The following is a 27,097-nucleotide window of genomic DNA, read 5'->3' as shown; positions in this document are numbered from 1 at the left end:
TAAAACTACTTCAATACAAATGGCTGATGCAGACTTATATAACCGCTGTCAAACTGAATAAATACAACAGCAACACACCAGATAGGTGCTTTAAATGTACCAAGGATCGGGGAACTTTTATACATTGTATTTGGGAATGTGACAAAATCAAGAAGTTCTGGGGGGAGGTGGTGAATAAAATCAAAGATATCCTGTCAGTGAATATCCCACTAGACTCCAAAATGATATTGTTACATTTATATCCAATAAATCTGAACCTGAGAACCAAACAATTTAGATTTATTGATTTTGCTATACTACAGGCAAAAAGAACAATAGCTTTCAATTGGAAGAAAATAGACGCACCCACAATCGGTGCTTGGATTAAAAACATGGCACAATGCATGTCTATGGAGAGAATAACATATATCCTCAGGAACAATATAGAGATTTACAAGGATATATGGAAACCATTTAATGAATATCTGAGAAGGGAAGATATAGGAGGGCTGCTATAGGATGAGTCCCCCCGCTCTCTCCCGCGGTCAGCCGTGACCCGGACCCCGGGAGAGACCGGAGGCACATCAGTGAAGGTGTTGTAAAGATGTCATTTATTTAAATTTTTTTATTTATTTTTATTTATTTTTATTTTATGTACATTTTCTTTTCTTCTTTTCAATTATTTATATCTGTGTACGAGCTATTCTAATGGAGGTACCAATGAATGTACGTAATATTTCTGTATGAGAACAGTAAAAACAAAATCAAAGATGCTAAGAGAGAGAAAAGGGGAGGGGGGAGGGGGTATGTGGGTATACGTATAATCTTGTGGAGAAAAGGAATTAAGAATAACTGACGACAATGAAAACCTGAAATGTGTACTGTAAAACCCAATAAAAATATTGTACTAAAAAAAATTTAAAACCCTGCACAAAAGGGGCAGCAAATTAGACCCAGGCAACTACCGCCCTGTTTCTATTCTTACCTCCATCTCGAAAGTCATTGAAAAAATAGTATACGAACAGGTCGAAAAGTACCTTGCGGAAAAAAAAATCGAATCTACGAATTCCAATCTGGCTTCAGAACATCGCACTCCACTGACACATGCCTTCTTTATTTGAACGACCACATCAAACAAGAGGTGGACGCGGGCAAATATTGCGGCATGGTCATGCTCGACCTACAAAAGGCCTTCGACACTCCATTCTGCCACTCCATTCTGATTGACAAGCTAAAAGCAATTGGTTTATCAGTGAGCTGGATGCAATCCTACCTGGAGGGGAGAGAACAGATGGTGAAGGTAAACGGTACCCTATCCCCCCCCTCCCCCCCTCCCAGTGAGCTGTGGTATTCCACAAGGAAGCATACTAGGACCGCTACTGTTCCTAATTTATGCAAATGACATGTCGTCAGCTTGTGACTGCAGCTTGTTCCTGTTCGCGGATGACTCAGCCCTGCTGGTCTCTGACAAGAACAAGTTACAGGTTGAAAAAACCCTCAGCTCGGAACTAGGCAGAATCTTAGGGGGCGACAGTGGTCAGGAGGTAGAGCAGTCGTCTGGCAATCCGGAGGTTCCCTGTTTGATTCCCGCTCCTCCCGGGCAGCGTGTCGATGTGTCCTTGAGCAAGACACTTAACCCCTAATTGCTCCCGATGAGCAGGTTGGCACCTTGCATGGTTGCCTCCGCCGTCCGTGTGTGAATGTGTGAGTGAATGTGAGTAAAAATGTGAGTAACAAATTGTAAAGCGCTTTGGATAAAAGCGCTATATAAAAAAGCAGCCATTTACCATCTGCACCTGGCTCGCTGAAACTATCATTACACCTGGGTAAAACAGAGTCCATTCTCTTCGGTTCAAATAACAAACTCAGCAAGACTGACGGCTTCTCAGTTACAGTGGGTGACAATAGTGTCACAAGGAAAGATGAAATTACATACCTGGGTTCCATCCTAGAGGCAAATCTTTCCTGTGACAAAATGGCATCCAATGTAATCAAAAAAGTCAACCAACAAACTAGATTCCTGTACCGGATATCCTCTCTGGTAAACAAGAATACCCTGAAGACTCTGGCAGGAGCACTCATTCAAGGGTACTACGACTATGCTTGCACCTCATGGTACCAAAGCACCTCAAAGGTGCTAAAAACTAAATTACAAACATCACAAAACAAACTGGTCAGACTACTGCTTGACCTTACTCACCCACCTCACCCCTGCCCACTTTGACAACCTAGGGTGGCTTAGAGTAGACAACAGAGTACAGCAACTTGCAATGAGCCTGGTCTACAAGATACACTACACCACTAAGGTACCCATGTACATGTCAAAATACTTCCCAAAGGTCAGTGAATACCACCATAGATATATATAGAACACTAGATAGCTTAAGGCGGAGTCACCAGCGTCGCTGAACCGCCGCCATCTTGCCCCAGTCAGTCTTTCTGTTACGTTCTATGGTAGCTGTTGGAGGGTGAGTGATCTGCACAGACAAAAATACTCATAACTCGCTGAAATATTGACGGATTTACAAACGGTTTGGTTTATTACAAGTATTATTACAGTGGCTATGATTCAAGCGATTTGTAAAAAAACATCTTTAGATACATTTATGATGCATATAAGTATGCAGTATCATAACTACATCTTTGATGTTTATAGCAAACCAACCCGTTTGAAAATCGGTAAAGAATTGAGCAATCTATGGTTATTTAAATAGTACATGCACCATAGACATTAATGTTATCAGTAGCTGAGCTGCCTGGGGGCAAGATGGCCGCCCTACGACGACGTCGCTCTCCATTGGCCGGCAGGCGTGTTGCTTTTTAACAGCGGAGGAGTGCAAGAATGTGACAATGTGACCATGTGACCGCGGCAGCGCGAGAGAGCGGCAGTGCGGAAATAGGCTGTCTATTGCCATTCTCTAAGACAAACGCTAACCTTAACCAGCTCCTTAACAGCGCCTAAACTTAACCCTTCTAACCTTAACCAACTCCGAAACAATGCCTAACCTTAACCTTAACCTTAACCATGCCTAACCTTAACCTTAACCATAGAAATAATATTGCCATTCTCTAAGACAAACTCTAACCTTAACCAGCTCCTTAACAGCGCCTAAACTTAACCCTTCTAACCTTAACCAACTCCGAAACAATGCCACCTTAACCTTAACCATGCCTAACCTTAACCGGCGAAAGAATACAAAAAAAAAAAAAAAAAAAATTGATAGTATTCGAACTTGTCACCAACGGACCGCAGGATAGCAGGACCGCAGCGCTGTGAGCTAAGCTTTGAATGAAAATCATGGCGGATTACGGCTACATAATGCTCCGCGGCAGAGCTCCGCTGTTAATAAGCAATAGGCGGCCGGCACCGCGGGTAAGCTATCTAGTGTTCTATATATATCTATGAATACCACGACCACAACACCAGAGGGAGCTCCACAAATCATGTTAAACCCAGATTCGGCTCAAACAAGGGACTAAACACATTTTGCAATTATGCCACATCAATGTGGAATGCCCTACCCACAGCTGTAAAGGAATGTGAATCACTACGCACTTTCAAAACCACTCTCAAAGAGCACCTACGGGAGACTGCAATTCGAAACTGGCCCCTGTAAATGTCTAAACCCAACCCCCTCCAATGTACAGTTTCCCCCACCCCGCCCCCCGCACATATGTTTGTTAATGTTTTAAAGGCACAGTACAATTTCCACAATCGGATACTATCATTCCCCTTGTATTGTTAACATTAGTTAAGGGCTGAAGCTGATACGGAAGACTCTCACTGCAGGTCGAATCAGAGAACCACAACAGTCTTGGAATGGAGGAGATACATATTGTGTCAGGAGTTTTTTTATTGACTAAAAGGAAAAGAGACGACTGAAATGTCTGAACTGTCGCATTGCAACGTGCAAAACCTCATCTGGACAATAAATCTTCTCTGTTAAAGGAGCCGTTTACCTGCCAGTTGCCGCAAGGCAACAATCTTAATGCTTTCAATAGAGGTGTTAAATCATGGCTAGGAGAGAAACAACATTGTTCTCACACCTAATACCCCTGTATAGACATCTAATACCCACATATATACACCTAATACCCCTGTATAGACATCTAATAGCCACATATATACACCTAATACCCCTGTATAGACACCTAATACCCCTGTATAGACACCTAATACCCACATATATACACATAATACCCCTGTATAGACACCTAATACCCCTGTATAGACACCTAATACCCACATATATACACATAATACCCCTGTATAGACACCTAATACCCCTGTATAGACACATAATACCCCTGTATAGACACATAATACCCCTGTATACTGTAAGATTCTGATCAAACTGGCCAGTATCACGTCTTCGTCTGTTTGGCTCTCCATCCAATTCCTCTGCGTTGTGTACTTTTAATGGTCCTGACGTCTCCGATACTGGTTGATAAGATCCTTATCTCCCCCGTTAGTGCAATCCATAAACCATCCTAATTCTCCACCTGCGTAAGAATTCGACACTTCGACACTGTGAGATACCTTATGAGGAAAAGCGTTGTTTTATTGCTATAAACAGAACCTCATAATCAGATGTTATCAGATGTTATCAAATTGTATCGTCCTTGAAGAGTCTATTCTAATGATCTTTCGGTGTGTTCTATTGTCCCTTTGCTGTTATGTCCAATAGTGGTCAGGCCTGGTCGTTAGCCTGAAACCCTCCTCGTGTTAGCCGAAGCTAATGATGTCGTGGCATTCTTCCTCCCCCCCCCCCCCCCCCTCTCTCTCGTGATAAGAGGAGAGAGTCCTCTGTGTGATCTCAGTCCTACTCGCTCTTGGTCAGATTCTCGTCTGCCTTACACCCGGAAACACCGTTCGATTTATAGATGTTCGTCGTAGCAACAACGGCCCCCCGCCCCTCTCCTGGTTGTCATGCGACGTGCTGTCATGACGACGGCTGACCTTTCACACATTAAAATGCAGTCTCTACTGTTTCATTCAAATGAACCGCTCTCCCTCGCTCTGGGAGACATTCACTATCAGTGTTATGTCTCCGAGGAATACAAAACAAACAACCTCGCTGGCAGTGTGCTGTGACACCGCTTCTTCTCCACCGTCAATATCATCCCGTGATGATAATAATATTACCCTCTTGAAGCGTCTCTTTATATCAGTTTATAACCAAATATACATTGAAAAAACCACAATTTTCTCTCAATCCCCCCTTGATTCTTATCACCCCTTCAGAATCATAAATCATTATTTGTTTTTTTAATTAATTATGCCAAAAATAGCCTGTGGTTGAAGCAAACCAACCTCGTCTCTCGTGCACAAGAAACGAAGACGGCCCACGGTCAACCCAGTGATCCTGCTGCCTGATGTCTGTTTGCGCCCCCCTTCGTGCACAAAGGGAACCGAAACCGACCACCAAAACCAACAACATCCAACGACTCATAACCATTGGAGCCCCCCCTGTCTGCTCCCAATAGTTATATCCTGTTGTTTTACTGTTCTCCCTCTTATCTACCTTCTATATATATATATCCTTCTATACATATATCTTATATATGAATCCTCCATTTATATCTCATACTCCTAATCAATGAACACAGGACTTCTCGCTGTTGTCTCGTCTCTCGATCTGCTGATTGACTCTGAAAGGAAGTCCCTGTTTGTTCATGATTCACCGCCCGTGCTCTGTTGTTTCAAAACGCTCTCTAAACAGCGTCTCCGCAGGGAAGCCCCCTCCGATGTCCGCCTCGTTCTCCCCTGGGCAAACACCGCCTGCGACCGCTGGACTCCGCCTCGTCGGCCGTCTCCGCCCCGTTGGCCGTCTCCGCCCCGTCGGTCATCTCCGCCCTGTCGGTCATCTTGGTTGAGGCTCATCTCCACCGCCGTCGGCCCTCTCCAGACTCTGAAAGCAGAAACACCACGCCGGCAGTTTTTCTGTACACTCGACCCTGTGTTTTCTATTAGTCTACCGTGGCTTTGGGCCTGCAGCTCGTTCTCTATATATTTTTTCCTCTGCAAGCCCCTGCCATGGCCACGCCCTTTCAGACTGTTGGACGGTGTGAGTGTCCTACAGCCCATGGCGCTATTTGTTCTCTATTAGTCCCCCACCTTCTCAACACCCATATCTAATCCTACAGGGCTGTTCCCTGTTTTGTTGTCTTCCGGCGTGACACCAGCAGCTAAACGATACCCACTCGGCGCTCTACGTTTGTCCCACGGGTGACCCCCAGCGCGCGCCAGTTCTTTCTGGTGACGTGTCCCCTCAAGACTCTGCCTATTTATTAGGTGTGAGAAGGCCCCACTGGAGATCGAACTCCCTCTTATTTCATAATTAAACTTATTTAATAAACCGCATCTCATCTCTCTCTGCAATTCTTATTTAACCCATTCAATAATAAACGATTCAATTAACCTGTATATCAATATTATTATTATGATAATAACATACAACCGAGCATCGCTCTAACATACAACAGAGCAGGTTGGTTCCCTGCCCCTAACTCACATACGTACTCGTACTATCATCTAACATACAACAGAGCTGTCCGTCGCTCTATACCCTACGGGGCTGTCTACCGTCGCCCTGGAGCTGTCACGTCGCTCTATACCCTACGGGGCTGTCTACCATCGCCCTGGAGCTGTCCCGTCGCTCTATATACCCTACGGGGCTGTCTACCGTCGCCCTGGAGCTGTCCCGTCGCTCTATACCCTACGGGGCTGTCTACCGTCGCCCTGGAGCTGTCACGTCGCTCTATATACCCTATGGGGCTGTCTACCGTCGCCCTGGAGCTGTCACGTCGCTCTATATACCCTACGGGGCTGTCTACCGTCGCCCTGGAGCTGTCCCGTCGCTCTCTACCACACTTTGAGTTCCTTTACAAAGTTCTCACATACACCAACGTGTATACACACAAGCAGTTGGTAATTTTGAAAAAATTAAACTCCTTAATTAACTTAAACTCTAAATATTCCCCTATGGGTAATGGAAACTCCCCAGCACTACCCCCCCCCCCCCCCCTCCGCCACTAGGTGGCGACCTACTCCTCCTCCATTTGCTTGTATTATCCCACTGCCCCCCTAGATGGCGGCCAAAACTCAGTCTAGAGGATTGTAGGTGACGTGTCACTTCCTGATTCTAAACCCCTCGTGGCTCTGCGGCCATTTTGATTCGGTGCAAATGGCTACTCTCTCAACAAACGAACGCTGCCCTTCCTTCCAAGGCCTAAAAACACAGCTGTTTTTCCTCTCTTTCCTATCCATTATCAGGGGACGCTTTCTCAGACTAATACTCTTGCCTGATCGGACATAATACACACTGGTACAATCTCCTTTCGACTTTCCTTCTGTTATGAAAACAGTCCAGCCATCAACAATTTTTCGATCTGATTCAAGCGCCCCCCCCCCCCTTTCCTCATCTCGCATTTACCCTCCTTAAACCAAAACTGTGCAGCCTGCCTCGTTTGCTTTTCATTCTCTGTAGATAACGCCCTCGATTTTCACCATTGCTCTCTGCTCATATTATTACAGCTGGCATTCTCTGTGTCGAACTATAAATGTTTACGTTTACGGATTCACTATCTGTTTGTTTTTATTTGGCTTAAAAGATCAAAACAACCGTGTGCACAGTGAACTCACATTTTTGATCGGAGCGCTGTTTCCCCTACAGGGCTGGTTCGCCTCCTGACCGCTCGACTCGCCGCTCTCTCCCAGGGCTGGCCGGCCTTGCTTCGATCATGATTCTCCCACACATTGATGACTGTTGTCCACTGTCGCCCCATTATTGAAAAAGTCTTTATCCGTTGTTCCTATCTCTTGCAAATCCGGCTGTCATCAACAACCAACTGTTCCCGTTGTTTTAATCTCTTGCAAATCCGGCTGTCATCGGCACCAACTGTTCCCGTTGTTTTAATCTCTTGCAAATCCGGGTCACGGCACCAACTGTAAGATTCTGATCAAACTGGCCAGTATCACGTCTTCGTCTGTTTGGCTCTCCATCCAATTCCTCTGCGTTGTGTACTTTTAATGGTCCTGACGTCTCCGATACTGGTTGATAAGATCCTTATCTCCCCCGTTAGTGCAATCCATAAACCATCCTAATTCTCCACCTGCGTAAGAATTCGACACTTCGACACTGTGAGATACCTTATGAGGAAAAGCGTTGTTTTATTGCTATAAACAGAACCTCATAATCAGATGTTATCAGATGTTATCAAATTGTATCGTCCTTGAAGAGTCTATTCTAATGATCTTTCGGTGTGTTCTATTGTCCCTTTGCTGTTATGTCCAATAGTGGTCAGGCCTGGTCGTTAGCCTGAAACCCTCCTCGTGTTAGCCGAAGCTAATGATGTCGTGGCATTCTTCCTTCCCCCCCCCCCCCCCCCCCCCCCCCTCTCTCGTGATAAGAGGAGAGAGAGTCCTCTGTGTGATCTCAGTCCTACTCGCTCTTGGTCAGATTCTCGTCTGCCTTACACCCGGAAACACCGTTCGATTTATAGATGTTCGTCGTAGCAACGACGGCCCCCCGCCCCTCTCCTGGTTGTCATGCGACGTGCTGTCATGACGACGGCTAACCTTTCACACATTAAAATGCAGTCTCTACTGTTTCATTCAAATGAACCGCTCTCCCTCGCTCTGGGAGACATTCACTATCAGTGTTATGTCTCTGAGGAATACAAAACAAACAACCTCGCTGGCAGTGTGCTGTGACACCGCTTCTTCTCCACCGTCAATATCATCCCGTGATGATAATAATATTACCCTCTTGAAGCGTCTCTTTATATCAGTTTATAACCAAATATACATTGAAAAAACCACCATTTTCTCTCAATAGACACATAATACCCATGCATAGACACCTAATACCCCTGTATAGACACATAATACCCCTGTATAGGCACCTAATACCCCTGTATAGAGTCGTAATGCCCCTGTATAGACACATAAAACCCACGTATAGACACCTAATGCCCCTGTATAGACACCTAATACCCACGTATAGACACCTAATACCCCTGTATAGACACATACTACCCCTGTATAGACACATAATACCCCTGTATAGACACCTAATACCCCTGTATAGACACATAATACCCCTGTATAGACACCTAATACCCCTGTATAGACACATAATACCCCTGTATAGACACATAATACCCCTGTATAGACACCTAATACCCCTGTATAGACACATAATACCCCTGTATAGACACATAATACCCATGCATAGACACCTAATACCCCTGTATAGACACATAACGTCACGGTGACCAATTGCAGTCACTCTTATTGTCTGGGACCAAATACGGCCACGCCCCACTCCCAGTAAAAAGTGGGAATCTCTAGAATGGGTTTGGGGCGACGCTAGTATACGGAAGTCGCTCTCAAGGTGACGATTAGACAACACTTTTTGTTGTCAGTAGATGGCAGCATTGGTTTAAAATTAAAAGGTGAAAATGTTGAAAACTACAACACTGCATTTCCCAAGAGCGTTAGCACAGGTCGCAGGTCACTGGGATGTGTCTATATTCTGCGACGTGATCTGAACAGCGGTAAACTATTACTGCAACCTCGGTATAGCGACCGCGAATGGTCAACTAATTATCTTACCAAAAGTGTGCTGGTAGCGTTACATATGTTGTCTAAAGGCGGATATATGGTACAATTTAAGATTCTAATGATAATCGGCATATAAAGGACAACATAGAGCATCGTTAATTTGTAAGAAACCTCAATGAAAACGGCGCAGGGTGCTATTGTTATGAAAATGTGATCGAATCTTGTAAAAATGTGGACGCATTTGGTTTATGTTCCGTTAATACCCCTGTATAGACACCTAATACCCCTGTATAGATAGACACATAATACCCATGTATAGACACACCTGTATTTTTATTTCCCTTGTCTTTTTTTCTTTTCTTTCTATTTAAAAACAACTAAAATGCCTCCTGTGGGCAGGTGTTGCAATTTAGCGTTTCGCTACAAACAATAACTACAGAGCAGCTGGCACTTGTGCATAACTGTATGTTGCAGTTCCAATGCTAATTGTCACATGTCAAATAAAATAAACTTAACGTAACTTACAACTAAGATACATTACATTCATAGTGAATACATCATGTATACTGTATATTCACAGCACTTGTGGAAGGTTTGTATTTCATTATCTAGTCTGTGGAATACATCAGGAAATGTTACTTATTTTGTTATGTGTTTTACAGACTGGGAAATGGGGATACTTGGTTATGTTATGTCATGTCATGTTACAGTATGTTATATTATGTGTTTTACAGACTGTGAAAGGGGGATACTTGGTTATGTTATGTCATGTCATGTTACAGTATGTTATATTATGTGTTTTACAGACTGTGAAAGGGGGATACTCGGAGACCAGGATCGAGAAGAGGATCATCATCACTGGAGACGATGATGTGGACCAACATCAGGTCAGGATTTAGTTTTTCAGGTTTTTGAAAGGTTAGTTAGTGACATACAGTAGCAAGTTGATCATAGACTAGTGACATAGTGGGTCACATGGTCAGTGGTAGAGAAATACTGAAACAACTGTGCAGTCGTATATCCTAGTCATTTCAACGTCAAAACCATACTTGTGGATAAGAGTCATAATTTCAACCCCCCAAGGAAGACTTTCATGTTGAAACATGGGTATGCCCACCTTCCTTCAGGCCGCTGTGGTCTGGTGGCCAGCACCTCTCCAACACTGATGTGCCTTCCCTGCTCTTTTCCTCTGAGGATTCTCGTAGTTACATAGAGTAGTAGTGACAGAGTAGGTGACAGTCAGTGATAGAGAACATACTGAAACACCTGTACAGCAGATACAAGCCATGTTGTCATCAAAACAGTGTTGGTGGATAAGTCATGATTTAGACAGCATCTAGCCAGCATCTAGTCAGGATCTAGTCAGGATCTAGCCAGGATCTAGTAAGATAAGTTAAGATATTCCTATATTGATCCCCTTGGGGAAATTCAGGCATCATAGCAGCATGGGGAGGGGGGTACAGGTAGTAAAAAGCAGTGTAAACAGTATAACAAATCAATATAATTAACATAACATAATTAACTCTGGACATGTGCGTAATGGTCAACAAGGTGTGAGATGAGGGTATGTATGCCCTCTCAGTTATATTTGGCCTACAATAATAGTTACAATATATAATCGAATCCAATAATCTAAATCTAATCTAATATATAATCTAAAAATGCTAAATGCTAAAATTTGAAATGCTGATTATATGATCTGATGAAGTATACAGTATTCAGTATTCACATGTATGCATAAGGTAGTATATTGTCCTTTTAGGTTCCTAGTCAGAATCTAGCCAGGATCTAGTCTGATCTAGCCAGGATCTAGCCAGGATCTAGCCAGGATCTAGTCAGGATCTAGCCAGGATCTAGCCAGGATCTAGCCAGGATCTAGCCAGGATCTAGTCAGGATCTAGTCAGGATCTAGCCAGGATCTAGTCCCCCTGCATGACCCACAATTCTATGATTCAATAGAGGCCTTCCACGAAATGTTTGTGTAGTTCTGTGTCTTCCAACATGGCTGCCTGTAACGTAGTACATGGCAATGGAAGAGACAGCAATTGCTGTGTGCAAAACAATGGTTATGTGTTGATATATGAGAAATATATCAACAAAAACATAGTAATTTGGATCACTGGATCTTGTAAACTGGTCACACGCTCCCAGTGTTTTACCTACTCTACCACTGCACAGAAGCATTTACTTACAGGCAGCCATAGGCTACTGGAACTACACAAACATTCCATGCAATGCCTTTATTCAAGCAATTCAAGGGGATTGATCCAGGCTATACTTTAGTGGCAGTGATTTCTATCTAAATGTATCATCTATATAGTAATAAGTGGAGCAGGTTCTGGCAGGACACTCTCTTATGTCACTGGTTCTCAACATGGGTGCTGGGCGATGGAGTACCAGGGATCCCCAGAAGAATAAGGAACCATTTAATTTCACTATTTCATTAATTTACTAGAAGTTAACCCAAATGAGAGACCATATATAAGACTGACTATTCTTATTCTAATTCTATCCACTGTTATCACCCACCTACAGTGTAGACAGCAGTGATGCCACAGATTACTTGTAAAAGTAATCTGATTACTGATTACTGATTACTCCTTTAAAAAGTAATCTAAGTTACTTTACTGATTACTTGATTATCAGAGTAACTTAGTTACTTTGAAAGTAACTAGGTTACGAAGTCGTCGTCGTTCCCCCAACAGTTTTTTTTAAACGCTTTATTGAAAGTGCATAAATTGTTTTTAACTTGTTTCTCTGCACATAACGTAAATTGTTAAACTAGTGCTTCAGCTTCTGTACCATCAAGTATGGTAAAGCAACAGTCTATGATGCTCACAGCATTAGAGCAGCCAGCCAGTGGTTTTACAAAACCAGTGTATCACATCTAACAAATGCAGGCTGAACTATTCAATTATATCAACTGTAACTATTAAATTGTTTTTATAAATGTCTCTCTATAAACATACAATCAGTCTCTCTTTAACATGTAAATTAACTGTAAATCTGGCAAATAAGAGCTTTTGCTCTGCCACCATCAACCCTCCTGTACCTAGTCGAAGCGTCGGCTAGTGTTGTGATTCCAGATGCTTTCAATGCAATTGGATGTGCTGTTTTTAGCGGTAGACAGTATTTTGTTTCCTCCGCCGTGAAGTAGTGACTGAGGCTACGTTTAGACGAGCGTTTTGGGGTGGAATTCTGAACAGAAACCGCAAAAGTCATCTTGCGGTTTCACTTTTAATTTTGCCAAGCGTTTTGGGGTGGAATTTTCCGACGACGGAGCCATGCTGTCACACTATTGGCGCATATGTCACATGACGTGCTGTGAAGACCCGCCCTACTCTGCCTCTGATTCGCAGACTGTGGATGGGGAATGTGATTGGACAAAAGCAGAGTCACTCACAGACAGAGGGACCAGTCACGCCGCGGGACACATTCTTGTATTTAACCCTTTCACTGCCACACCACGTCACTCCCAAAAGAAAAACAGCTCAACATGTATTTTTGACTGTCGAAAACGAAATAAAATACTGCATTCCGCCTGCATTATGAATTTATGATGAGATAGTAACGAAATAGTAATGCACAGCCACTTGGACAAGTAACTGCAATCAGATTACTGGCTTTTAAAGATTAACGCGTTAGATTACTATTTTCGGGGAAAAGTAATCAGATTACAACCTCAACCTGACCTGGGGGTCCTCCACCTGATGTGTGTCACCCTGGGGGTCCTCCACCTGATGTGTGTCACCCTGGGGATCCTCAGCCTGATGTGTGTCACCCTGGGGGTCCTCAGCCTGATGTGTGTCACCCTGGGGGTCCTCAGTCTGATGTGTGTCACCCTGGGGGTCCTCAGTCTGATGTGTGTCACCCTGGGGGTCCTCAGTCTGATGTGTCACCCTGGGGGTCCTCCGCCTGATGTGTCACCCTGGGGGTCCTCAGTCTGATGTGTGTCACCCTGGGGGTCCTCAGCCTGATGTGTGTCACCCTGGGGGTCCTCAGTCTGTGTCACTTAAAAGACACTCCAGTGCACACTCACCTTATTTGCTTCATACGCTCTGCTGTGCTGGTCTGCTGCTGTCACCAGTCACCCCAGCCCCCACCTGCTTTGGTTACTTCCCCTATTGCACGGCTCTGTGCGCCAATAGCACACCCGCTGAAGGAAGATGCGAAGCCAACATGAAATATAACAAATGTTATGAAGTATAATGGACGCGGGAAGTCAATCAGAGTTGGGGGTGCGGTCGGAGTCGGAAATAAATAATATAATAACGTCATATTAAATGCATGCGCGAGGCGCATCATTCGTGATTTTCCATTAATTTGAAAGATCAATATTTTACACTACAACAGACAAACTTGAACACCAACATGTGGACAGTTCACACACGAAATGCAGCAGTTTTTTCTCTAATCAGAAGTCGATTTAGATGCAACCGGCGGGTAGCAACAATTAGCGTTTGGACTTTCGTTTCGCACACTGCGCACAGGATCGTATAACCAGATGCAGAGTATAGATTAAACAGATTAAAACTGAATATACACGAATAATCATAGGCTTCTAACAGTCAGCGCTAGTGACAATTTACAAATTTTTGTGACAGAATGAAGTGAACACAGACACATAGCAACCATCCGAAAATATTAATTTCTTTATTTGAAATATTTATTTCGAACATGTAAATAGTATACAAACTACGAGTAACGAGTAACTGAACTTTGTGTGCGTGTGTGTGTGTGTGTGTTAGGATGACCACCCTTCCCGCATTTTGCGGGACAGTCCCGAAAATTTTATGTTTGTCCCGCATCCCTCATCAACAGAACAATGTCCCATATTTAGTGGAAGTGGCAATAATCAAATAATCTGGATAAAACCATTGCTTTATCCGTCTGATTCAGATGACACACACTAACAGACATTTTGATCCCCTCTTGTCCATATGTGTGTGCCGTGACGCGAGGGATTCCCCAATCTGCATGCATCAGCCCCAGTCTCCTCCGTACTCCGTAGACCAGACTGTCAACAGATTTCATGCTCTCAAGAAAGAATTCAGCTTCCAAGAACTTCGCGAAGCAGCTGAAGCTCTTAACACGAGCAGCAAACTGGACATGGACCAGTTTTACGATGAGTTCTGTGTTCTGTTGCCACTGGTGAGAGAAGTCGCAGTGAGAGATCATGTCACTTAAAGCTGGACAGCGCTGCTCAAGCATGCAATTATGCCAAACATTGGTATCTTTCGCATTAAGCATTTGCATTGTCCCGCAAAAGCAGTTCTGCTGTCCTGCGACTGAACAATTTTGACCTGCACCCTAGCGTGTGTGTGTGTGTGTCACAACAACAATCGCTGTCCGTGGTGCTGAAACATTAACCAAGTGAGCATCCACTTCACGTAGTAGGCGATGTGTGTGTGACTGTCTGTGTGCTGCAATTGTGCGTGAGGTCAGAATTCAGATACACAGAAAATATCATTAAATAGTGGATTTCAACCATTTAAAAAAACAACCATGTTTTAGACTGCTTACACTAAGGGTGCTTTCACACCAGAGCTGTTTGGTCCAGACTATCGGACCAGAATTCGATAGTCCGCTTTTTTGGTGTGGTGTGAATGTGCAGTCGAACTCTGGTGCGGACCAAACACGTGAACTCTGGTCCGCCAAAAAACATAGGTCTCGGTTCGCTTCATCGGACCAAATGCGGACCAAATATAGGAAGTCACCTGATAAACTGTGCATCTTGGGTAGAAGGAAGAAAAAAACACTGCAGCGCGCGGCATTCACTGCAAAACAAGCACACTGTAAACATATCTCGTAGACAGACTTGGGCGAATGATGAAGTGAAAGCCCTGATCGAGAGAGCACTGATGAAGACCAAATAAAACAGCTGCTTGTGGGCACTCACAAAAACAACGAGGTGTACAAGTTGTTTAGCGAGAGGATGGCGGTAATGGGTTATAATCGAACGATGGTTCAATGCCACGTCTCTTCTACTATCACGCTTCTTGTGGCTGTTTGTGTTTTCACTTCCTGAAGGGGAGGGATTTCCACTCTCCATTGTGTCCAATAGACGAGCGCCCCTTTTCGACCGTGTGACATTGTTCAGAAAGTTTAGTGCGCTTGACAAATTGCAATGTGAATGCAGACGAACCAAATGACGAATGCAACAATGTTGCAACTTCACCACCAGAACCGCACCGAGTCCACCAAAACTATTTTCATTTCAAACCTTTATTTATCCACCAAAACTATATGTGAAAGCGCCCTAAAATGCGAACTAAAAAAATAGATTTTTAGTAAATCTTTTGGCGTTGCTTGCAGTTACAACTCCCCGCCAACAGGTGGGGGTGCTGCAGCACCCTCAGCACCCCCCCCTTCCCGCGTCACTGACTCTACGACCAACAACTCGTGAACTAGGTGAACTCTTGTCGGTTGGTTGGTTAGTTGGTCGGTCAGCTGGTCCACAAAGATTTATCCTCTCTGTGTGTGTGTGTGTGTGTGTGTGTGTGTGTGTGTGTGTGTGTGTGTGTGTGTGTGTGTGTGTGTGTGTGTGTGTGTGTGTGTGTGTGTGTGTGTGTGTGTGTGTGTGTGTGTGTGTGTGTGTGTGTGTGTGTGTGTGTGTGTGTGTGTGTGTGTGTGTGTGTGTGTGTGTGTGTGTGTGTGTGTGTGTGTGTGTGTTCATGCCAATTTGCTTTAAGGGCGCATGGCAGTGGGAATGGCCTATCGCAAAAAGGTCACAGCTATGTAATAAATGGTTAGATCTATGACGAGAGGTATTTCAAGTTAAAGTGTTCCTTTATTAATCCCCTTGGGGAAATGCAGGTGTCATAGCAGCATGGGGTTAGGGTTCCAGTGGCTGATGGTATGTTGTGTCCCATGTCCCTCCAGGCTCTGGCCATGGCCATCCTAGAGGCCAAGCAGCAGCACCCTGACATGCTGGTGACAAAAGCAGTGGTTATCAGGGAGACGGAATCTCCTACTGAGGAGACCCAGAGGCAAGCAGAGGTATGTACTGTACTATACACTTTACACAGCATTCACATGAGGTATTACTGTACTGTACACTTTACACAGCATTCACATGAGGTATGTACTATACTGTACTGTACACTTTACACAACATTCACATGACTTGCATACATCGTTGTGATACCACTGGTGACTTTGGAATGAATAGGTTCTATCTGACAAAAACGATTTAATAAATCTTTTTAATTTTAATAAAAAAAAATTATAGCCTACTCTGGGATGTGAAAACAAACTACTCTGAATGTAGATAGAACCTTATAATTCCCAGCTCACACACACCGATAGGGCCTGGCCGCTTTGAATTATCTCTCAATGAGAAGTATCTGTTTTTTGGACAGGACAGATGATTAGTCCATCTCCCCCAGATTTGTATCCGTTTCGACGGACAGAAATGTCCTGAGAGGACGACGTTTTAGGAACTGACGGATACGTCACTGTCCACAAACACACTATTCTGTTTTATTTCCATCCTGTGTGATGGATCAGTTCGGACCACACAGACGGTAGCTCAGGAGGTTGAGCGGCCGTCTGGTTATCAGAAGGTTCCCGGTTCAATTCCGGCTCCTCCCAGCAGCATGTCAAAGTGTCCTTGAGCAAGACACTTAACCCCTAACTTCTCCCGATGAGCAGGTTGGCACCTTGCATGGTCGCCTCCGCCGTCGGTGTGAATGTGAGGCATAAGTTGTAAAGTGCTTTCGATAAGAGTGTTATACAAATGCAGTCCATTTACCATTTAGATTCCCAAAGGGTGCCAAGATCTCATGACGATGATATACTCGTAACCTAGCGTTCCTCAATTAACTTTGCTTACATTCTGTTGATAGATTGTATCCAGAACCACCACCCTCATGTCGTATCTCAGTGATCTAAATGAACTCGTAACCAAGCAACACCTTGCCATCTCTGCTACTGTACATGTTTATGTCCTACGACAGCAAAACAGCAGAAAAATAGAGTTTGTTATGAATGAAATATGAAACGGTTGCATAGCAACAATAAATAACACACTTGATAGCTCAGTTAGCTAGCTGTGACCGTAGCACAGATCAGTGCCAACATCTCACGGTAGAGCTGCACTCTCCCTCATGTTATACAGCTTCACAAGACCACCGGCCAAGGCGGGTATCCTCAGTGTGTCATCATATACCGTGGGTGTACTGTACGGTATCTCTCTCCAAGGATGGATACAACCACAATGACATATACTGTAGCAAGCAACTGCTAATTCACAATACCTGTCCTTGGAGTGGGTTAGTATACAGATACATTGGGGGGGTGCTTTGCTCAGTGGCACTATTGTCGCTGTCGGTTGATTTGTTCAAGAATATTGTCTGATGTTTACACCCATTTCCCGATGTGTATGTGAAACTGAGGTATGTGTGTTCTTGTCTGGTTTCAGTCCTGATCGCGGTGGCTCCTGAGCCGGGGAGGGGGGGTGGGGAGAGAGGAGATATGCGTCCAGCTGTCAGCTTCCCCTGCCGCTCCCTGCAGTAAGATGACCAAGAGGACTCCTGCTTCACTGTGTAGAAACAACACAACAGACTGTGTTCCTCTGTCTCCCTGACGATGCAGTACACCTCCACTCCTGCTGTCCCTTTAGCCATAACCGACTGTGACGTGGCCTCCAAGCCAACCTACCACCCCCCCCCCCCCCATCATGTCCCTGCCCTGACCCCCCCCCCCCCCCCCCCGCATCCCTGCCTCCGCCTCCTTTGGAATAATGAACACTTGTTTTTTTTCTTGAATCATTTACTAGTTGGTCAATGAGAGTGTTAACCTACTGTAAGTGCAGTCATACGGTGTTAAAATTGCACCCAATCACATCTATTACTGTTTATATTTAGCTGTGTTCCAGTTAGGGGATCTGTGATAGACAAACGTGGGTGTCTCTGGTCCTCCTCCCCGCCTCCGGACTGACTTCACAGAGACTTAATTACATATTGGATCTAACAGACTTCGGCACCTTGGAACTGTGAGGGTCAGCTGAGTGATGAGTTACAATGATGTAATCCCACCTGACATGAGTCTAATTGAACCCGTGCCACATGCACAGACACATGCACATGTACACACACACACACACACACACACGCTCTCACTCATGCACGCACACGTACATTGGCATACCTGTGACAACTGGTCGTTAATTCCCACAAGAGGTCAATACCCACCCCTTCTCACACACAGATTGCTTTCTATAATATAGTCACCATGGCAACGCCCACCCCCGATGCTGACGTCATGCATGAAGTGTGAGGGCAGAGGGGGCAGAGTGTAAAGGGCTGGGGAAGATGCCGTATGGGGGCCTGCGGTCCAGAGCCAGCCTTTAATGTGACACCTTCACTATAATCAACAGCTGTCTTATTAGCTTTTTACATTTTTAACAAGTACATGTATAGAGGGTCTAATTTATGTCCAGTGTTTGCTTGTTTATGAGATATGTATAATACTAGATGATTATATTCTCGTGCATGATTAAAAAAAATAGTAGAGGGAATGGAACAGGCAACGCTGGCGCGACACGTGTCCACATCTGACGTCAGGAAGGACTGACCCTTCTGACACAACTCAAACCGAGGAACTGCGTGGATGACTGGGGCAGGCGTGCAGCGGCTGATCCTGGTCTGGTCCTGGTCTCCACCTATAAAACACCATAGTCTGATCCTGGTCTCCACCTATAAAACACCATAGTCCTCATTCCATTCTGATGCTCACAGATACAGTAGTATCTCATGTTATGGTCAACTTGTCATACTCCTAAAAAATATGCTGGTCAATATTTCTGGGCATTCTTTTAGAGCAAATTTAATATAATGTTTTATCTAATATGTATTTTATTTTAATTTTTTGAGATGTGAGGATATGTTTTTACTTTTTATTACTTGACATTTGTTTTGTATTTTTCCTCGTAAAATAGAATTCATGTACATGTTTCTGCATTTGTGGACCTTTTAAGAAACAATCTCCCTAAACGGAGGATTAGACGGCTCTCCCAGGGCTATAAACAAGAAATGTCAATCTGATCGGAGACGTTTTCGGAAGCTGTTTGACTGATAATGAATTGGAGAAGGACTTTGTGTACACTGGACAACAGTGGGCCCCAAAAGTGATTTCCCAGAGATATGAACACATTGTTTTGCTTCAGAACATTTTAAATGAAGCTCAAACAAACGTTTGTGTTCACATAAAGCCACTCCTCCGATTTGAAGTACTATAGATGACATGAGAGTCTTTGGTTACTTGCTTTGGGAGATTGTGTCGTCTATATTCACAAATGCAGATTGAACTGTGGTGGTTCAGGACTTTCAGGATTTCTGGAGTCGATCCTGACTCTTACTGGTCCCCAAGCAAGTTATTATGATGTCTAGATTTTAAACTATTCTTTTTCACCAGTTCAGCCATGGATTTGGTTTGAAACTGAACGAAAGACATAGGGGTCAAAGAGTCAATTCTATCACATCTCAACTCGCTAAAGCAGGAGTCGACTCAGTCGCTAACGAGGAATCTACTCTTTTTCGGATCGACTCTCCATGACTATTGAAGCATCTGCGATTACTGCACAGTGGCAACATGTGTGAATTCTGTTTTGTGGAGGTTTTCTCTTTTTTAAGTTATGGTGCATTGAGTTTGTGTTTGTATTTATAGGAGTGGTGAATGTGAGTCTTGACGCTTTTCCTCCGTCTCCTCTCCTTGTTCCCTCGCAGACAAAGCCTGGATCCATACCGCGTGACATCACAAAGCCCCCCTATCTCTATCCACAAAACCATATCGGTTCTCAAATGTATTCCGGATAACCTTTAGCACTAATACTATGCATCGATCTTCATGAATATATAAAAAGAAATCAGACGGAGCCTGAATCATGTTTTGCAGCGTCTCATCTTCTACACTGTGCTACTGTTAATCAAAGCAGGAACCGCCACTGCTGGTGAGATTTGCAATAAGCGTCTCTTGTAGCCCCCCCCATGCGGACAACCCATTAATCTGCACTCTAAAAGAGGAGAAAACTGTGAACTCTCTTGCATACAAGAAAAGCATAACCAAATCTTACAACACAGGAGATGTTAAAGGAGCTCCACCAACACTTGTGACCGTGGCTTTGTCCTCATCGTCGTGGTCTTAAGCTAGCCCCATGTCGTGGTCTTAGCTAGCCCCATGACATGAGTCTCTAGACAAGCTAGCCCCACCAGAGGTTTAAACCCCCTTTGGACATTGTTTACCCTGCTGTCGATGTGTCTGTGGGAGAGGAAGAAAAAAAAAAACACAGATTTGCTAACAAAATGACGTGTATATTTTATTTTATTCTGTTCTATTTTATTTTATTTGATGTGGTCGTATGACACTGGATTGTTGTGAAGGCACTTCGAGTGCAATGACGGCAGCAAACATACCGTTGGGAGATCCGACCAATTTCAACTTATTTTTTATATGTACACACATTTCTCATAGGACAAAACACGGTCATCCTGCTATAGGCATTTGGGAAAGAGGTTCCTGTGCGTAAAGGCCATGTGGTGCGTTGAAGGGCGGACAGACCTGTACTGTATATAGATAAACGTCCACAACTTCTGGGTCTCTCGTCAGGCGCACTGTCGAAGATTTTCAGCGCAAATATTGTCGGAGAAGTAGGCTTGTTGTGGTTGATGCGTATTCCACAGCGGGGACTCGCTTTTAAGTGCTAGGTACCGGGACGAGACCGTAATAGAACCTGTAAGGACGCAAGTGCAATAGGAATGTCATGTGATTTTGGGTGCCTTACTTTTGGAAGTCATTGTCATGTGAACGATGACCACACCCCCCCCCCACCCCCACCCCTGTGGACTGACTGGTGATGTCATAGGGGTGTGCCGAGGACATGCGGAGGGTGTGATATCTCCCCCCCCCCCCCCCGTGTGGACTGACTGGTGATGTCATAGGGATGTGCCGAGGACATGCAGAGGGTGTGATCTGGACGTCCTTCCGGCAGCTTCTTATTTTGCAGGGCAAGTCATCTTTGTTCTACCGGCACACCTTGTTTGTCTCCATGAGGTGAACTGTGTGATGCACTGTGACCTTTGAACCTCTAGAAATGGCTTTGCCTCTACTGGTATTTCCCAAGGTCAGACGAGGCCATCTAGGAAGAGAACTACCATCTTGAGGAGACTGGAATGTTGAGTCCAGTGATGGGGAATAAAAGTGTGAACAGTTATTGGGCCCCTGTGGACAAAATCACGCGTTGTGCAGCTCCTGGCAGTTGTAAGTTGATGTAGAAAACCCACTCCACTGTTAGGCCTCTACCCTTCAAAGCCCCACAACCTTTTGCTCTACATTGCCCCCTAGTGCTTGGTGGTGTGTATTTGCTGTATTTGCATTCAGTCTAAATGGAAAACATACATGCATAAATAAATGTCTCAGTATGATTCAAATAAATGTCTCTTTAACTTCATGCTTGATCAGAGTGGTAGAAAATGGAGGAGGGATGAGATAATGAGGGGATACGTAGAGACCATAAACAACACAAAGTAACTACAGTAAGTATTTTACTCAAGTACTGTACCTGAGTACAAGTGTGAAGTATTTTACGGGCACTTGAGTATTTTCATTTTAGGGAATTTGGTACTTTTACTCCACTACATGTATCTGAACCCATCAGTTACTAGTTACTTTGAAGAAAAGTATTTTTGCCTTGAAAACATGGCAGAAATGTATGAAGATCATGTACTTTCAGATTTGAAGCCCTGCCGACTTCAAGAGGATGTAATCAGAGCAGCACAACTGCACCTACATACCACTTTAACATGACCTTTAGAGGTCAATGAATCGAGAGCGCTCCCAAGCGCTGGAATACACAACCACATAGAATGCACCACTTTCATTACTATTACCTAAGTACATTCAATATCAAATACTTCTCTACTTTTACTTAAGTAGAATTTTGAATGGATGACTTTTACTTTTACCAGAGTACTATTTTATCTGGGTAGTTCTACTTTTACTTAAGTAAAGGAACTGTGTACTTCTACCCCTGCTCTTACTTAAGACTTAACACGTGGTCTACACAGCATGGACATTTCATACATCAATCATGCAATCTTAGGGGGGAAACATTTCTCTGTAAGGATTATGTCATGGAGGCTGAAATGAAAGGGATTATGAATTGTTTAGAATTCTCCCTTGCATTGCCATCTTGTGGTCCTTTATAGACATCACCAGTGTGGGCAGTATAGGTGAATCTTGGGACTCCAAATGATATGTGCTCAAAGCACCACCTAGTGTATGTGCTGCGAGTTACAAAGTCAGGAGCCGAAAATGACTGAAAGGAAATTAGATATATTGTCACTATTCACATGTTGCTCAGCAAAAATCTTGATCTTATGAAGTCATTCAATCTTGTATTGAGTCTTAAAATTATATTTTCTTAAAAAACTGATATCATTTTATAAACAGGTTAAAGGTAGAATCTGTAATGCCATCAAACAGTGACATCTAGGCAAAATAGCACTTTGTTTACATTTACAGTTTGAATATTATAGTATAGCTATATATTATTATATTTATAGACCTCTCTTAGCAGAGTCTGAGGTGTGGCCAGCAATAGCAACAACTCCCCTATTCTCGATCAACTCCAACCCACACATAAGACAAAATAAAATAAAAAATGCAAACATAGTGTAGATAATTTTACTTGTTTCGGCTGCTTTCAAGGATTTTCTCAAAAAAAAATTTTAAACGAGGAGTGATCATGCCTCATGTCAAGATATTACCATTGGCAGATTGTTGCCCTCGTTTAGATACAAATATGACTTTTAAGACTAAATACAAGATACAGTGCAGAGCGTATGCTCCTAGAAATGTCAGCCTGTATCACTGAAACTTTCCTCCCATACTCTGTGATTTCATTACTAAAAAAATTTGAGAGCAGAGTTTTGTCCATCTGTGCTGTCAGTTTGATGTACGGTTCAAATCAGACAGAGGAAAATGATGGTGACAGCACCAAGAATGATGGGGATCAGAGTAGTACTGTACATTTTATGGGTCAAGACGTCACTCTTAAACAAATGCAGAACGCTGTAGCTCTGATCTATCTGAATTTAGCTGAAACTGAAATAAAATTTCACAAAAATCTGATTAATATCCTGTATATATATATATTTATCTGTTAAAACTTTCTTTTGGATTCAGAGCAGATCACTAGTGTTTCTACTGTAGATCAGACTGGGGTGCTCAGTGTGGCAGCGGGCTACGGTGCTTCATCGTGAGTTCAAGTCCAGCCCTTGACCTACCGTGTCTCATCCTGTCATTCTCCACTGTACAATACTATACAGTAAAGTAAAAAATACAAAATGTTAGAAATAATTATCTACAATAAAATAAAAACAGGCTGCACAGGGTGACACCATATTCTTAATTTGAATAAACAAGGGGTGTATTTCGACCAAACATTCTAACTTTATCCTACGTCTCACCTGTCCCTTCACTGGGCCTGTGTGCACATCCCAGAGGAGGCCAATGAACTCGCAGTGTCCAAACTGAAGGGAGAGGCCTCTATCTTCCAGGATGTCTGCCTATTCCACTTGTAACCACTTTTGAAAGGAAATGCCTGATTTCTGTGCAGTGGTAGAGTAGGTAAAACACTGGAAAAGCATATCACTGTTCCACTGTGACTTGACACCAAATTATTATGTTTTTGTTGATATATTTCTCCGTAGTTTTACACATACCAACCAATGTTTCTTCCAACACGGGGTAGATAGAATTTTGACATCATTATATTATAAATCAATAAACTTTATTAACACAGTATAAACAACAAACAGCAACAAAAAAACCTTCATGTAGAGCATAATATGGATGACATTATGATTGGCGGATTGAGTACATCTCAAGAGGGGGCATGATGTGTAGGTCCTGACTGAGACAGAAGCGTAGACATGGTGGTTCCAGTTTCATGGTACACATATACATGATCCTATTTACTCTCTGCATGTTCCTGAAGCCATTCAGTCTGTTGGCCATATGGATGGGAGAAAGAACAAAGAGGTCAAACTACAGTCATGCTGAGCAACAAGTGGCTACAGTATGAAACATTTGTGTATCTTACGTAAAAACCCAAGTAAACCGAGCTCTTTTAGAAAGGTTGTTTTATATAAATGATTTGAAGTGTACAAAACAGTATATTACACGTTTCCTCGATGCGTGATTCCGAGTGAGACCCAGTAGCCCACAGTACACTTCTCCTCAAAAGTACTACGATCTACCTGCACTTTACTGGATTACAAGCTACATATAGACCGCGCACCCCTGGACCGCGGTGCTGGCATCGGGGCAGGTCTCTCTTCACATGGCATCAGAAGACTATATGGGGAAAGTAAAAGATCAGCAGCAGCATCTTTTTTTTTATTAAGAATGCACACACACACCCATAGAAATGTACCAGGCTTCACATAATTGCCCATAAACCCATGCTGTGCAGTGCGACGCTGCCCGAACCGACCTGGACCCTCTCAGCATCGTACGAGGGATGCTGGCCCCCAGATAACATACAGTATCTACTCAACTCAGCAGTGGGTAAACATCACAGCCGCTGCCTCGTAGTTCTAATCCCAAGTCAAAAGAGAGTATACCTGCGTTTATTTTCTGAAAGTATATACGTTTGTATACCTTGTGTTAAAAGTTGCATAATTGCATACATTGAAATTATACTTTTTGATGTATTTTTGGTTTACTTTGGCTTACCAAAACATTTTTAATACACAGTAAATTTCGCAGAGTAAATTTTACTCAAACTGAGTACATTTTATTCAGTTTGAGTAAAATGTACTCAGTATGAGTAAAATTTACTCTGCGAAATTTACTGTGTACGTTTACTAAAGCACAACTTAAGTTTGGTAAACATCTTCATTTTTTCGATACACTTACAGCACATTAACGACTATCGTACTTAAACGTTAAACGTGTGCTTTGAATTAGAATTAGCACACAAGTACCAACAAATTTAATAAAATTCATTGCAGATATACTCTGAAAAGGAAATGATGGTTAGGAATGAACTTTTAACACACTCGATATACCAAAAATATACTTTCAGTATAGAAAAAATATACACATTTCTGACTTGGGTAATGCGTCTAATGTTTTTTTTCTTTTTTTCTTTTTTTGATATATATATATCAAGAGTTAAGGCTCTCCAAGGACCTGAGGATTTAGAACATTATAATGAGGCACACACAAGGCAAAGAATAGCTCTAGACAACAGGGCTACATGAGAGGATGAGGAGCAGGAGAAGAGGAGGCAAACCCCCAGAAGAGGTGCAGTTCACTCCAAAAACAACATCATGGTCACATCTCTGATAATAAGTCTCATATTTCATTAGTTGTCATATGGATGGCTTAAGTGCAATGCTTTTGGAATAAATATATATATATATATATAAATATAAATATATATATAAATATAAATATATATATTTATATATACCACTTATTAAAATAAAAAATTATGTAGAAATGTACAGTTCAGATGATATTAACAGTTCATTCACTCATTCACTACACAGAAAACCTTAACTCTGGTCTTTGACACAGAACCATCGTTACAAGTCTTAACTCACTTCGGAAAATCAAAAAGTGCACAGCCAAATAACATTCTTTTTCAAACTTCTTGAGACCGCTGAATCTGTATGCGTTATTCCCCCATGCTCTTAAGTCCTCTCACACCATCGCCTTTTACGAAGAAGAAAAAAAATGTCCAGGCAAATTATGACTCGATTCAAAAGAAATCTATAAAAAGCTCAACATGTCATACAAAAGATGCATTATAGCCGGTTTCACAGGAGTTCTTTTGCTAGGGAACAGTTTGGACCCGAGGGTATTTCCTGTCAGATATTAGCTTTAGCGAACACTTGCGACGGGAAATAAACGCGGGTCCTATCAGAATGTCTACGTTGTCAGGTTGAAACCATCTATAACATGTTTTTCTATTTTTATTGATTTAGTTTTTCTATGAAAGCTGCTTTGGTAATAACAGAGTGAAGACATCGTTCGAAATCTTCTTTTCTCGCCTGGATGCTGAAGTGGGCTCTTTCCCTCTCAATGACTTGCGTTTCTTTTTTGTTCGTTCTTTTTCTTTCTTTTTCTTTTTTTGGACAGTGACTTCCTCCTCCTGCCTCTAAAAAAACATAAATGAATGGATCTAGTTACACCAGACTGGGCTCTTGTGTTGGTGTTCCACCGTAGTGCCGACTCCACTTCAGATGCAACGTCTGCCGGGAACCGTTTGTCATAAGGACGTCCGCGCTGTGAAAGACAGAGCTATTGTACTGAGGGCTGACAGAGTGGAGACCTTGGACGCCGAACCGACCGCATTGGGACCTGAAAGAACATTGAAACGAATGACATAGTTACGACACTGAAGAAACACCCGCAGACGTCTTGCCGTTTCATTTCTGTAAAGCTGCTGCTGCTGCTGCCGTGGCTGCTGCTGCTCTGGTGCGTTTCAGCAGAATCAACATCTGAGTGATATTAATTTACAAATACATGAGACTCATT

The 27,097-nt window shown here is 43.1% G+C and overlaps 2 protein-coding genes across 4 annotated transcripts in view; one reads left to right on the top strand and one right to left on the bottom strand.

The window, feature by feature from the left end:
• LOC311229372 (band 4.1-like protein 1) overlaps positions 1-18,199 on the top strand; it is a 311,906-nt gene extending 293,707 nt beyond the window's left edge. For all 3 annotated transcript variants that reach the window (XM_084315458.1, XM_084315459.1, XM_084315457.1), the window contains 3 exons: positions 10,354-10,434; positions 16,430-16,546; positions 17,970-18,199. In XM_084315458.1, the coding sequence (XP_084171584.1) occupies positions 10,354-10,434; positions 16,430-16,546; positions 17,970-17,975 (204 nt within the window). In that variant the 3' untranslated portion in view covers positions 17,976-18,199. The remainder of the gene's footprint in view (positions 1-10,353; positions 10,435-16,429; positions 16,547-17,969) is intronic.
• A 7,394-nt stretch (positions 18,200-25,593) lies between these two features.
• cntn4 (contactin 4) overlaps positions 25,594-27,097 on the bottom strand; it is a 369,932-nt gene continuing 368,428 nt past the window's right edge. The window contains exon 22 of the mRNA XM_084315452.1: positions 25,594-26,920. Within this exon, the coding sequence (XP_084171578.1) occupies positions 26,829-26,920 (92 nt within the window). The 3' untranslated portion in view covers positions 25,594-26,828. The remainder of the gene's footprint in view (positions 26,921-27,097) is intronic.

This window comes from Notolepis coatsorum (assembly GCF_963971535.1).
Source record: "Notolepis coatsorum genome assembly, chromosome: 6".
NCBI lineage: Eukaryota > Metazoa > Chordata > Actinopteri > Aulopiformes > Paralepididae > Notolepis > Notolepis coatsorum.
This window is presented reverse-complemented; position numbering and strand designations above follow the sequence as displayed.